The sequence below is a fragment of the Leopardus geoffroyi genome, chromosome C2 (assembly GCF_018350155.1).
Source record: "Leopardus geoffroyi isolate Oge1 chromosome C2, O.geoffroyi_Oge1_pat1.0, whole genome shotgun sequence".
Classification (NCBI taxonomy): Eukaryota; Metazoa; Chordata; class Mammalia; order Carnivora; family Felidae; genus Leopardus; species Leopardus geoffroyi.
Window position 1 is genome coordinate 143,678,815 of NC_059333.1, and position 14,960 is coordinate 143,693,774.

General features: G+C 41.8%; 1 protein-coding gene and 1 long non-coding RNA gene across 21 annotated transcripts in view; one reads left to right on the plus strand and one right to left on the minus strand.

The window, feature by feature from the left end:
- The window catches only part of NEK10 (NIMA related kinase 10), a 231,216-nt gene that overhangs the window by 170,077 nt on the left and 46,179 nt on the right, over positions 1-14,960 (minus strand). For all 19 annotated transcript variants that reach the window (XM_045436360.1, XM_045436366.1, XM_045436359.1 and 16 more), the window contains 7 exons: positions 14,363-14,442; positions 12,864-12,950; positions 9,944-10,168; positions 6,678-6,817; positions 4,605-4,666; positions 2,510-2,587; positions 609-673 (listed from right to left, as the gene is read on the minus strand). In XM_045436360.1, the coding sequence (XP_045292316.1) occupies positions 609-673; positions 2,510-2,587; positions 4,605-4,666; positions 6,678-6,817; positions 9,944-10,168; positions 12,864-12,950; positions 14,363-14,442 (737 nt within the window). The remainder of the gene's footprint in view (positions 1-608; positions 674-2,509; positions 2,588-4,604; positions 4,667-6,677; positions 6,818-9,943; positions 10,169-12,863; positions 12,951-14,362; positions 14,443-14,960) is intronic.
- LOC123575715 overlaps positions 7,220-14,960 on the plus strand; it is a 28,841-nt gene continuing 21,100 nt past the window's right edge. The window contains exons 1-2 of one of the 2 annotated variants that reach the window (XR_006700950.1): positions 7,220-8,522; positions 11,922-12,150. This is a non-coding gene — a long non-coding RNA (uncharacterized LOC123575715). The remainder of the gene's footprint in view (positions 8,523-11,921; positions 12,151-14,960) is intronic. The other variant, XR_006700949.1, reaches the window with a different exon arrangement.

Sequence of the window (14,960 nt, forward strand, 5' to 3'; positions counted from 1 at the left end):
ATGCTAAGTGAAATAAGTCATACAGAGAAAGACAGATACCATATGTTTTCACTCCTATGTGGATCCTGAGAAACTTAACAGAAGACCATGGAGAAGGGGAAGGAAACAAAAAAAAAAGAGGTTAAAGAGGGAGAGAGCCAAAACATAAGAGACTCTTAAAAACTGAGAACAAACTGAGGGTTGATGGGGGCTGGGAGGGAGGGGAAAGTGGGTGATGGGCATTGAGGAGGGCACCTGTTGGGATGAGCACTGGGTGTTGTATGGAAACCAATTTGACAATAAATTTCGTATTAAAAAATAATAAAATAAAACGTTAATGTCCCAAAAAAAAAGAAAAAAGGAAAACTAAAACCCATAGCAGTCACAGTAATTAAGAAAAGTTGGATTGATAGAGTGATTGATTCCTTCTCTTTCTTCCGCATTTACTTCACTTTCAGTGTTAAGATATCACTAGGGTAATTCTGTGTTATCTGTGGATTCTAGAAAATCTGAAAACACATGTTCTACGTACTGACTCATTCCTCTCTTACTGTTTGCATCTAAATCAGGTGTGTGCAAACAGGTCGATCTCATGACCGCTGATCACTTAAATTTCTCTAAGCTCGTACCTTTTAAAGAGTGGTCTGTTTCTTTCCATACTGAATAGAAACCTCAATGCTCTGAACGCGTAACACTGGAAAATAAAAGGATATGGGATTCTTAAATGGTAGCTCGACAAATGAAAACATTTCCAGGCTAACATTATCATGAACTAAACATTACAGTGGCTTTACTGTGAGTGAGTGGCTGGCCTACATGGGAGCCAAAGCTTAGGACTGAAAATGAAATCCATCAATACCCGGGGTAAGTCTCATGCTTTAAGAAAGCATTTATGGTGTAGAACGCTATGACGTGGCCTTGTTTCACTCAGGACTTGTCATTAATTCCTTTCTAGAAAGTACAAAATGAACAGAGACCAGAAATAAAATTCCTACTCTGAGAAAACCAAACATCCAAAGATTTTCAGGAGCTCAAGGTTTATTTTGTTTCTAGCCTGCTATGTATGCCTCGATATTTATATGGCTTCTATGAGAAAATAAACACTCGAAATGATGACATATAAAAATAGCCACAGGCACACTGGACTCAAACTTGACAAATTGGTCTCTTGAGTAAAGAGTCTTAAGCATTCCCCAAATAGAACAATCTACAGTAACTCCCGAGAACACTCAGAAAGAGGCCTGTGAGACTTTACCAAAGAAAAATAAATGTCTAAATGTCTGACGGTGTGCAATGCCAAGAAAAAAACCAGAGAGCCCCCGGCCTGCAGTTGGGCCTGTATAATAGGCCACCACTGGGGTGATCGAGGTCTGCTGAACTCGAACGTGGAATCCTTCATAAAATTAGTGGTCTGAATACAGAAGGGTGACAAATAAACTTGCCCAGAGAAGCCAGGCAGACAACACAATGATGTTAAAGAGCCTGGTGGAGGGCAGTGGAGGCAGTGAGAAAGGAAGACACAAATGTTCCTCAAAAACCATTTCAATTTGAAGTTTTAAAAACCCTCTCCTGGCTTAACAAAATGCATCTGCACGATGGGTTTGATTTAATCTGCTGTCCAACATCACGTCCACACGCCTGTGGTGCACCAAGGAAATTAAGTCCCGCTCCTGTCCGTCGTCACGGGTAGCTCTCCGAAACTTCTGCCTGCCAACCCACAGATACCACCAAGAATTCTCTGCTAGTCTTGACTGTCATTCTGGGTGGGAGCTCTTCAGTCAGAATGGAGGCAAACGTGGTGTCTTATTTCCTTTTCTAAATGGCATGGGGGGAATACGAGCTCCAAGTACTGCAAAGGCTTACTTTAAACCGGATTTTATCTTTCCAGTGCCTTCAGGGACACTGTCCCCTGACGCACACAGGACCCTGCAGTAACGTGCCCCCTTCTTACCCCCACGCGAGGCCTCATGCCCCTCCCCTGACCACGCACCCCAGCCCCACCCAGCAGCCTAAGCACACTCTAAGCTGCCAGGCCCTCGCACTTTGCACATGGTGTTCCCTCTGTGCAGAATGCTTTTCCACCCTGTAGCAGATGCCATGGCTGCCCCATTCATATCTCCTTATTGACTTAGCAAGTCTCTTCTCATCCACTAAGATCCATTTCACAGGCCTTCCTTTGTAAAGGTGAAGTGTTACTGACTGTGGTCCATGCTTAAAGATGGAATATCGATTTCCTCTTACAATTTTCCGACATGTAAGCAAGTATTCCATATTTTGAAAAAATAGAACTTACTGATAAGCAAAGAAATACATAAATAAAATCACCTAATTCACCTCCCACACCAGAGAAACTACTGTTAAGCCTTTTATATTGTTTTCACAGCATTTGTTTTCATGCCAGCCTCCCTCACCGGATATTTTTCCCTCACGGTCAGTACAGAGACCAGTGCTAAAACTTACAGATTGTACTATTAAAGTTTCCCCAGATTTCAGTAACTTGATATTAAAGAACAATGGACATGCTTATTACCTGTAACAGATTAGTTTTTGCTGCATTCTTTTGTTTGTTTGGTAAAATTAACTTTGCTATTGTATATATACCATTTTCCTGGAAGAATAAAAGGGCCATGTTATCAGTGACAGTGACAATGCCATAAAGAAACACAAGCACAAAGAAGCAACTAAACAATCTCAAAAATTAATATTAGAGAAGAAATATTAGTATAATTTTGGAACTTTGTGTAAACTTATAGGGGAATATTAAATATGTCAACGTAGCACCAAACACTGGAGCCACAATCTTAAAATTTCAGCTGTCTTTAAAGTCATAAATAATAAAGCATGTCAATCTAAAGTAATTTAAAGACTTCGTTTTTTAATGTTTATTTATTTATTTTGAGAGAGAGAGGGATAGAGAGTGAGCAAGGGAGAGGCAGAGAAAGGGAGAGAGAGCATCCCAAGCAGGGTCCACACTGTTAGCATAGAGCCCAACACAGGGTTCAGTCCCACGAACCACGAGATCATGACCTGAGCCCAAACCAAGAGTTGGACGCTTCACCAACTGAACCATCCAGGCTCCCCTTAAATATTTTAAAAACAAAGAATAGGGGATAAAAAGGCACACAGTAAAGGGATACAAATATCTTTATACTTTGCATTTTAAATATCTGATTATGAAATACAATTTCTCCCTTTATAGTTTGGTAGTTAAACAATACACATAGATAAATCATTGTAGAAAAGAAAATGGAAAAAATAAAAGAAACAAGAGTAATAGACTTAAAAAATGAAGGTTATGCATGAAAAGCCTAAAGTATAGAAAGTGACCCTTCTATACTCTAATGCAAATATATACATGGCAGAATGAACAAAAAGTGCTAACATACTGCTACCTTTCGATTATCTATTAAATATCTAATTTACTGAACTCTGTTATATGGGGGCACTTACATTATAACTGTGAAGAGCTTTACCTGCCTTAATGCATTTGGTCTTTATAGCTATTCTGTGAATTTGTCTATAATTTCCCTGCTTTATATATGACGAAACCAACTATTAGATAGCTGAGTCATTTTTTTCCAGTGGCCAAGCCACCAGGTAACGGTATTAGGAACTGAACCTCAATGTGACCAAGTCCATATGCCCTGCTCCCCCGCGGCCTCCTGGTTTGCTGAGTTTCCCCTCGGGACTCTGAGCATCGGTGATCTGATCTCTTACTACCTCTCATGTATTTTGAAGATGAAGTCGGGTAGTGTATACTACTGTATATGTAGTGGACTGATGAATGAATCAAGCTTTGTGAAACTGGTTTCTGGGCAATAAACATTTTGTTGGCGTGTGTTTCAGTCACCTCTAGCTGAACAACCTGACGTACTCTTAGTTCAAGTGACTACCACCCTCAACTCATAGCATCCTGTATACCCAGAATTAAAGTGGTTTAAAATAGCTTTTATTTTTTTTTTTTAATTTTTTTTAACATTTATTTATTTTTGAGACAGCGAGAGACAGAGCATGAACGGGGGAGGGTCAGAGAGAGGGAGACACAGAATCCGAAACAGGCTCCAGGCTCCGAGCTGTCAGCACAGAGCCCGATGCAGGGCTCGAACCCATGGACCGCAAGATCATGACCTGCGCCGAAGTCAGACGCTTAACCGACCGAGCCACCCAGGCGCCCCTAAAATAGCTTTTTAAAAAAAGATAAAGAAAATGAAAAAGATCGCATACAACGTAGGGAATAAGCATGAGAGATGAAATACAGAGCAGTTCTTTCAAACCCAAGTGAGTTAAAGGAGGAAGGATAAGAATATAAAGTGGAATTTTCCGGGCGCCTGGCTGGCTCCGTCGGCAGAGCGTGGGACTTGATCTCAGGGTTGTGAGTTTGAGCCCCACGATGGGTGTGGAGGTGACTTAAAAACAAAATCTTAAAAAAGAAATAGTAAGTAAAAAATTAAAAGGAATATAAAATGGCATTCTAGAACTTAAATAAGACATATCAAAATACTTGAAAACCACAGCATGGGATCGCAAAAGCTGTGTTCTGGGGATACAGAGTTTGCCCTGAGGTGTGGTCCGCGAGTGGTGCCGGGTGGGGTCTGCAGCCGGACCCTGGAGAGCAGCGTTCTCACCTGGACCACCTGATGGGCGTTGGTGTCGTTCAGCACCAGCTCCGTGAGGGCAGCACAGCAGGCTGGAAGGAAAACCACCAAATGATCGCGTCCGTCCTCACTGACTGCACCGGACACTGTTACTTCGATATTCTACCGCCGCGGGGAATTCTGTTAGCGGACTCACTCCTCAGAAAACAGTACCTTTCCCTCAGGCACGGCCCTGGGGGAAGGGCAGCTGACTTTCAGGGGTGCCTAACTCTGCTCTCCATGTAATTCATGTGCATGTATACGCCACAGCCGCCTTTTACTGAGCACTTACTGTGTACCAGGAGGCAGCTCCATTATGATCCCCAGTGCCCAGCGTGTGCCTGGCACATAGCAGGTGCTCAATAAATACCTCTGCAATGGTTGACTAAATGAGAACTCTAAATACATTATGCAAATTAACCCTTATAATCCGAGTATGTACTATGATTACCGTTTTGATTGATGAGAAAACAGAGGCTCACAAAGATTGACAGACCAGGCCACAGAACTGGGTAAGTGCCAGGGGCCAGAAGTCCAAGTGCCGTGTGTCAGATGTTAAATCCCACGCCCGGAGCACTACCCCTCCCGCCTCCTTCTAGCCACCATGGCAGCCTTCCGTGATGTTCTGTACTGAACTGCTTCTTGTCTACCAAAAATATGCTGACCCTACAGCACCATTTATGCGACCCTCGTGCTAGCCCTGCACTGGGCGACAGGCATTCTGTATATCCTCATATCATTCTACGATAACCCTCTAACACTGATATCATGGTGACCACCACTCTTTCACATGAGCAAAACTGAAGTCCGCAGAGGTGAAGGCACTTGTCCAAGGCCACGTGGCCATCACAGTGGGTCGAGCAAAAACTCAGACCCTACTTCTAAGCACTTATGTTTTTAACTTTTAAAATTTTTCCCTTTTATTGGAGTATAAAACAAGCTGTATGAAGTAGCTATATCTTAAGTATGCAGTCTGGTGAGATACTGCATATCTACATGCCTTGTAACTACTGCCGTTATGATGAATAAATAGCATAGGATACTTCCAGCTCCCAAGGGCCCCCCGTGCCCCTTCCCAGGTAATAATCTGCCTACCATCTAACATGGGGGTAACTGCCCCTCTGACCTCTAGCACCATGGATCTCATCCACTTTTTGAGAGAGGCCTAGAAATCCCAGGAACTCTGATGTCAGCTCGATTACATTTCCTGGGGAGACTTCAAACAGGAAACCCCCAGCAAGTGCCCTTAGACTGAGATGGAGGCCTTCAGAATAAGCAGAAACGGCAATTCGAGGAGCAGATCCTATTTCCCTGACTTCATATGCCTGTGAAGAAACATCCCCAGTCCTCAGGAGGAAATACTAGGGAGCACAGAATACCTGCCTTTCTCCTACCCCCTCTCGTCCTCCCCATGACACATCTGTTCTCCTCTTGGGACCTGCCTGCCCTCCTGCTGACCCACCAGTGCCTCTCTGCTCCCCTCCTTAGCCACCGCAAGGCACCCAGCTTGATCAGCAGCACCAAAGCCCCACTTGTCGCAAAGGCCAGGTGCCCTTGTGTGAACCTTGTTCGGGGCTGTGCCAAACTGCCAAAAGTGTGTGCATACATTCTTGCTTCTGTTTTTGGGTGGCGAGAGAGGCTCTGTCCTCTCTTTAGGAGCTCACGTGGAATAAGGAAGGCATTCCCTTGCCCCCAGGGGACGAGTATGTGCATTGTACAGTCTCCCTTAAGGAGGGTGCTCTCACATCCAGAAAGTATAGGAACCATGATTCTGGCCACATAGCAAGCTGAATTCTCTACTCCAGCTTTACCGATAATAAAGCTAATATTCTGCTCTCTTTATAACTGACTTCTATGCTGACTTCTCAATGTGTTCAGAATGCGGAAGGGAGAGAAAAGTTTGTGGCATCACTAACCTGCAAGCCCAACACAAGTACCAGGAAGTTTCAGACTTCTACATGGATTGTGCCTAATTAATATTATCACACTAATTTTATAACAGAATAATAAAACAATATGCTAACCAGTATCAAGTAGTATAAGATAATAGTATTATATAAGTACCTGCTTGAAGAGAAAAAGTATTTTCTTGTATTTCCCGAGGGCTTAGGTCTTCTGACAAATGAAGCTGCTGGATTCTGCCTGCCGCATTTGCACTCGACAGGCTGCCGATGGAAGAACGATCAGAAACAAAATTTCTGTCTCTGAAAACGAAAAGTTAATGCACAATTTATCAATTTTCCTTCATGGTCAGTGCTTTGTGGGTCCTGTTTAAGAAATGTTTGCCTCTCCCAGGTAGTGAAGTTTTCTCCTGTGTTATCTTTATTGTTTCACCTTCTAATCTACCTAGAATGGATTTCTGAGTGTGGTGTGAGGTAAGGGTTCTTTTCTCTTCCTTCCTTCCCCTTTTTCTTTCTTCATTTCCTTCCTTCCTTTGTCTCCTTCCTTCCTTCCTTCCCTCCCTCCTTCCTTCCTTCCTCCCCTCCCTCCTTCCTTCCTCCCTCCTTCCTTCCTTCCTTCCTTCCTTCCTTCCTCCCTTCCTTCCTTCCCTCCCTCCCTCCTTCTCCCTCTTCCTTCCATCCTTCCTTTCCTCCTCCCCTAATGGTTACTGAACTGACTCAGCACTATTCATTGAAAAGACTGTCATTTCCCCACTGCTCCACATGTCCACCTTTGTTTTTCAACTCTATTCTGCTGCTATCAATACACCTGACTACATTTCAGTCTTCATCATTCTGAGTTTTCTTTTTCCAAGAAATTCCAATCTTATTTTGGTAAAGGTCTCTTCCATTACATCTTTGAATTTTTTTTATTCCTTCTGCTTTATTCTTTAACCCAGGATATCAAGTATCCACAAGTTCAAAACTCATCTTCTGCAAACCATATCCTTCTTTCTCTAATGGTTCTCATTCCTTTGACTTTTTCCTCCACATTATGTGCAATTTTTTTCAAGCTTGCCCTTCCTTGTACTAATTCCAGTTTCTGTCTGGTACTCTGATGAACATCTCGGTTCTGTGGATTATTCAGTCCTTGCCTTTTCCCTAGCTCTGCAATCTCTCTCCTCCCCTTTCTGTTGTCCTAGCATCTCATCTTTAATCTCGGGTCATAAATGTCACGTTCCGTTTAACATCTTTGATAAAATAAAGCTTTTGTTTTTCTGTTTACTCAAGGTAACATCTTCTACAATAGATTCTTCATGTCTTTTATCTGTTTTGTTCTTTTTTGTTGTATGTGAATACCATATTTTTTTCATTTACTTATTTTTTACGGCAGCAGCTCAATCTGGATTTCTTTGTGCCTAAATCTAACAAACATAGAGTCTCCTTGGCTTCCCTCCCGTGTCATCAGAGCCCACTAGTGCCTTTCCTTCAACTAGCATTGAGAAGGTAATGGAGCTAGGTGTATGGATAGTCACAACTGGTGACCTTACCTGTCAACAAAATTATGTTAAAACTCAAATTTTAGAGATCACTCCCCCTACTCGAGTATACAGCCTTTTAGGAACCACTCTTGAGTTTAGGATTGTAGGTGAATGGGCGTGAACAGGTTTTCTGGAAACTGCCTTGACAACAATCCCTGTTCATACTCAAGCCGGCAGACAATCTGGCAACCTCCACCCCCTGTACCCGCCCCAGGCAGCTCCGGGGCAGGCACAAGCTCTGAAAGGACAGTGTTTACCCAGCTGGGGTAATAAATTCTCCCAGAGCACTGAGACCTATTTAACGTAGAATGGGTGTTGACATATGTCATTTTCCCAGGAAAGAGTTTTCTAACGTTGCACCATAGAAATGGACTGGCAAAATGACTCTCCACACATGGATGAACTCTTTTCTATTAAGGATGGTTACATCTTGAGCAAAAGAGGAAAACTGCTGCCTTGTATGAAACTGAATTCTAAGTGGAAAGAAGGTAGGTTTTATCTTTGAAGTATTGCTTAACTAGGTAGAAATTCACCTTATCATCAAAGAAAATAAGTGCTCTCTGAGAGGGTGGTCCATAGCTCTTGCACTAGGCGTACTGGTGAATCATAATGCCCACCACTACCATCCACATTCTACACACACTAACAAAAAAATAAAAAACTTTTGCTAAACGTCCAAGGAGCTAGCTTACTATGCCACAGTACAAATGGGAGATTTATAATTTATACTATAAATTGAGATATTTCTATGATATTCGTAGAAGTGAGTATACTGTCAACAGTTTATATTTTTTTTCCTTTGTTTTGGTAATGACAGAAATCATTAACAAAGCTATTGTTCATATCTCTATAGTCTGTTCTTATACTTGGAAACGTCCTCACAGAAAATGAAGTTGACAACATGGAGTTCCGTAATATCCCTAGAGGTACAACAGGCACAAAGTCTGAATAATACTGATTTGATAATATCTGGTCGTATTAAGAATAAGTCATTCTGCTTTTATTAGAGTGAGCTTTATTTATGTACTGTGGATTACAAGTGTGATTCCTTTCAGGCAGACGTGCTCCTTTTCAACTTTGATTCTGTATCTATAAGGCTGAATTATGCCTTATGATAATTGTAGGTACTAGAACTTTCCCACCGACATACCAAAAGATATCCTTATGCATTACTTCAATATATCTAATACACACTTATTGCCACATACTTCAGGAAAATTTCAATTTGAAACTATTTTAACCAACCATTCCTTCTCCGCACTCAAGTCTTGGGTGTCATTAGAATTCTACTTTTGAACGACGGATAAGGTGCTAACCCACCTTCAGGCAAGAAAGATCAGAGAGGAAAGAAGGGCAACTGGACCAGGGTCAGCACATGCTAATCATTTGATAAATAATGTCTTCTCCCCTTTTAGCTAAGGGTTATTCCTCTGTTCTCTCATTGCAGGTTTTGCTTTCTCTTTGTAGATGAATGACATATACGCAGATGCAGACATCTTAGGAAAATAGCAAATTCAAAGGAACATTACTGTATTTGTTGGGATTACAATATGCATAAAGCACGTCAAGAAAAAGGGGGCAAGATAAATGTTTTCTTCAGGTTCTTGGGTCTCCATTCAATCTACATTTGCAGACTGATGGCCTTCTATATTCCTGGTACGGAACTGGAGGCTTGTGATTCAAAGATAAATATTTGAGGGCTCCCAAGAAGCTTAAAAGATGCATGCCCCTGATATTGAGCTCACGCACGTCCGTGACAAGGATAAATGACTGTCCACGACAGCAATGGCCAAGGAACAGGAGGAAGTTAGCTGGTAATGTGCCAATGTACCAATTGTGCCCTTGGATGGCAGGCTCCCCGGCCTTCAGTGACTGGGGCAGAGTAGGCCAAAGGCCCCCTCTGACTCACCCTCGTAAAATATGAAGAAGCTGCTTGATGCCTCCCCAAATGCGAATTTCCACACTGGTCTCAGGGTCCTCACAAACCTGAACCAGAATCCAGACAACACTCCAGAGCAGCTTCAGGTGGTCCGAGTGGAGCAGGCTGAGGAGGATGGGTACCCCCTCATAGAGCTTCACCTGCTCCTTTACCTGGGGTTCGGCACAAAGTAGGCGCAGTAACTCTGCGGTTAATCTGAAAGGGGAGGGGGAGGAGGAGAATGAGAACCCCGGCACGGCGGGTTATTGACTTCACATTTAGACTAGAGCCGTCATCACTGCATCCCTGTAACATTTTCCAAGTCACAGGTCAACATATGTTTTCTGTAAGGGGCTGGATTGCAGGCCAGTGTTTTATGCTTTGCCAGCCACCCAACCGAGCCAATCTATGCAAAAGCAGCCACAGACAATACATAAAAACACAAGGGCATGGCTATGTTCCAATAAACCTTTATTTACAAAAACGGGCAGGGAGCCAAATTTAGCCTGCAGGTCAGAGTTCGCTGACCCGCTGTTCTAAGTCAGAGCCTCACTCTGAGCCCACTGGTCTGGCTAAAAACCTACTAACCAGCAAATAGATACCGCGTATCATACAATAGGACCGGCATTGTGCTCAAGACAAAAGAAATAAAAGCTCCACCCAAGTCTTCAGACACTTACTAGGTGGTTACAAAAACAAGACTAACACAAATGGCAAAAACAAAACGAGAAACAACAACAACCCTACAATGCAAGGAAAGTAAACGCAAAGTGCCCTGTGAGTATCTGGACAGTAAAATAAAGATAATGATAGCATGTGACAGTGGGTTCAGCTGAGCTCTGAAACATGATGATGATGCACGTTTCAGAGAGCCATCCTTAACCCTAAACACTCTCGCTGGACAGCGGCATCCTTTCCCGTGGCTTCAAACACCTGCTCTGTCCTGGCACCGTGAGCCGGGCCCAGGCATCACTCTCAACCTCCAGAAGTTCTAGCCACATGGCAGTCCACCATGTGTGTCACCCCACTGGGTCTCAGCTCAAAGTCATTATCCTCCTCTTCACGTTGGCCCTTCCTCTTATGTGCCCCGTGTTGATTCATGAAACTACAGCCTTTTCAATTTCCCAAATCAGAAGACGGAATCATCCAAGACGCTTGCTTCTTCTTTCCCAATCTGCCCCTGCCAATCAAGAGCCTTCAGGGCCCCCTATTTCCTGGGCAACTGCCAAGATTAATTCTCTTACAAGTCATGTAGCTGGCTAACCCCGCCGCTCCTCCCATTCTTGCGATCCTTGATTGTGTCCAAGACATAAGCCCCTCTGTCACTCGCCTCTCCAATCTTCTCATGCCCACACGACTCTACAGTTCCTTTCCCCTGAGCCAATTTCTCACAGCTCCAATCCCTCCCAAACTTTTGTGCTCTGACATTCAGAACATATGTTTTTTGGCAAATAGTATTCCTCATCTCCTCGAACTTTCCACACCAGACGTTCCCTCCTTGTTCTAAGTGGAGCTCATTGTGTGGCTACATTCCCCACGTCACACACCCTACACACCGCCACCAGAGTAATCTTCCCCCAAAATGAATCTGATCATGCTTAAAATCTTCCTGGGAGTCCCCATAATGTTCACAGATAAAAACCACGCTCTTATTCGGCACAAAGAGCCCACGGTGGCCTGGCTAAAGGCATCTTGCTGCTTCCTCTATAAAATATGGAAATTGACAGGGTTATTGTGCCAATCAAATGAGTTAACACACAAAAGCACTTAGAGCAGGGCCTGGCATATAGAAAGCTGGATAAAAATTAGCTATATTTTTAACTCAAGATTAACTGTCTAGTTTTCTGGCACTTTCCCTCTTGCACTCTGTTCCACCTGTGCCCAACCATGCACTGCCTCGAACAAAGACCATTTCATGCCTCCATGTGGGAGCACATTCTGTTTTCACTTGTTCTCTCCCTTTGCATAGATAACTCCGTCTTCCTTCCGGAAACTTGGCATGACCCCTGGCTCTGACTGGGAGCTTCTCCTCCCTGTTCCCACGGTGTCCTGTGAACCCATCAACCACACCACTTACAGCACAATGGTGAAACCACTGACCTGCATGCCCGTCCTCTCTCCCACACTATACACTCTATCCTATTCATCTCTGGCATTCTAACATCTGGACAGAGGCTGTTTCCTAGCAATGGGCTCAGGTAAGCAACTCTGTTAAGTATAGTTCGGAAAAGAGGGTGAAACTGAGAAGAAAGATTCAAGGCGGTTTACTATGGTTACGTGTCAGGACTTCATTATTTGATGTCTGTTACCTGCTTTACTTCTTGAGAAAATTATGACTTACTTAACTAAGTATCAGATAATGTAGGTTGCAACTCCATTTAAAAACTACCCAATAACTATCTGGATACAGTAATTTTTCAGAGCAATATGTAAGTTCAAGTGAAAATGAATGCATTTTCGGTTCTGTTTAGAGTTACAATAACAGGTGGTCATGAAACAAGTCAGTAGCTATCTTAATGTATTTTACTTGACTTAAGCAAGATAGATTTTAGTGATCTAATAATTTATTCAACATATAATCTGAAATTACTAAAAATAGAGCCACCTCAGAGTTTCTTTCCTTAAAGGCACAGGATGTAAAAAAAAAAAAAATCAATAAACAAAAATATTAAGGATGTAATCGTAAGACTTATATAATTTGATTCTTTGCCCAGATCCAGAAGTGGTGCAAAACCAAAGATAAATCAATACACCCTCTCTGTTCTAGTTTATTTATAAAAACTTTAAGAGAAAATAAATGTCAAGGTGACTCATAACTTCAGTTAACAATGTAAATAAGAGGACATCATAAAAATGATTATAATAATTTTCATCAACTATGGTATTGTCTCTTCCCTATTAGCAACCCTACCTTTTGGAAAGCAAGTCATATTCATGTAAAATCATCAGCAGATTTTCTACAATGTTGAGTTCACTTATCTTCTCCCTACATTCTGGACTACAAATTAAAAACTATTAGTAATTACTAAAGACATACTTTACCATATCCATTTATCTAACACTCCAGTTCTCATATTATCTCAGGAGGAGAAACAAAAAGCAATATAGCTCCATGGGCTAGGGCTACATCAAATTCCCACATTCAATAAATTGTCATATGTCATAAATTCAAATTTGTTTAATAACAGTATGATGATAACATAATTCCCTTTCTCCAAAAAGAATCATATGCTGTTCATAAAAAAGTAATACTAGGCATTATTCACAGTAGCCAAGATATAAAAATGACCTATACAGGTGTGTGTGTGTGTGTGTGTGTGTGTGTGTGTGTGTGTGTGTATGTGTGTTGTATGTAACGTATATAATTGAATATTATTGTCTGTCTATAAAAAGGAACGAAATTCTGCCATTTGTGACAACATGGATAAACCTGGAAGGAATTATGCTAAGTAAAGTAAGCCAGATGGAGAAAGGTAACTACTATATGATATCAGTGATGCATGGAATATAAAACAAAAATTAAAGACCTGATGACACAGAAACAGAGATTGAAATGGTGAATAGTTGCCAGATGCAACTAGCTAGAAGGAGGGGGAAATACAGGTTAAAGGGTACAAACTTACAGTAATGAAAAGAATGAATACTGAAGATCTAATGTAGAGCATGGACACTATAGTTAAGAGTGTGATATTGTACACTTGACAGCTGATGAGAGCAGATTTCAAGTGTAATTACTACACACACACACACACACACACACACACACGAGTTAAGTAGGTGATGTGATGAGTGTATTGTCGTGAGCGTGATAATCATTCCATATATATAAGGTATATCAAATCATCATGTTGTGCACTTTAAACATATGTAATGAGAGTAGTCAATTACTCCTTATAAAGTTTAAAAAAAGAAAAAGAAAAAGCATTGATCCACTTATTGGCATAAAAATATATTTAAAGCACTTTTACTTAAACTGATCATGGTATCTATAAAGGGAACATGCTACCCAGAATTGTATTAAGGGTAAAAATGTTTGAAAATATTTTAGATGTTAAAATAAATACATAGGAGAGAATGTTTTTTAAGGTTGGGGAGATTTAGTTGTCAAAGAAAAATTGTGGTAATTTTGAAAGTGGAAGTATCTGAGGGTTGGATAAAAGACTAGGTAAGTATTTCTGGTTAGGAAAAAATGAAAAAAAAATTTAAACTGGGATTTTCCTTTCCATCTTAAGTTTTAAAATGACACTTTTTCGTCCAGGATCCTCTTCTATATATTAATGCTATTCCATGCTTATTTTTCACACATTATAACTAAGTAGGTAAGCAACTAGAGAAACTGATCTATTTTCCGTCTCTCCCGCCTAAACTGCTACAGCAGCGAAACTGAAAAGTACAGTAAAATGCACTTACCTTTCAGCTAAACTAGCCAGAGCCAGAAGGGCACCCAGCAAAACATTAGTATCTCGGGCACCAAGTAAATTTACTAATGTCTGAAAAATGAAGTAAAAGAAAGTTTCATTGCGTAAGTGCTACAAGCTTCTTGGGTGGTATAATGTTTCTTTCAAAGATCATTGAGCTTCACCTCAAGAGGAGTTTTATTAAACATTCACCACACCCAGCTCTTCCAGGGGGTAGGGCCCCTTCCTGCTTTGAGACTCAAGACAAGTTCCTTGTAGCCATTCCTTACCCAGGGCAGGAAGCCAAAGCCACCAAGCTACACGACCAAAGGTCTCACTCTTCCCTCTATTTTCATGTGCCCAGGAGGTCTGCTCTGCCTCTTCTGATCTCTCCCCAAGGAGAAGTAGAGAGAGTAATAATAGAAACCACAATACTGGTAGCAACCAGTCATCGGGAGCTCATTCTGAACCAGGCTTTACGGTAGCCTCTTTCCAAACTGAGGAACTATTTTCCACCAAAGTATTGAAAACTCTCTTTCCCACCCCACCCCCCCCCCAACTAAGTAAGGTATATCAACATTAGCAAGCACTCCATTTGCCTCTGAGATTTC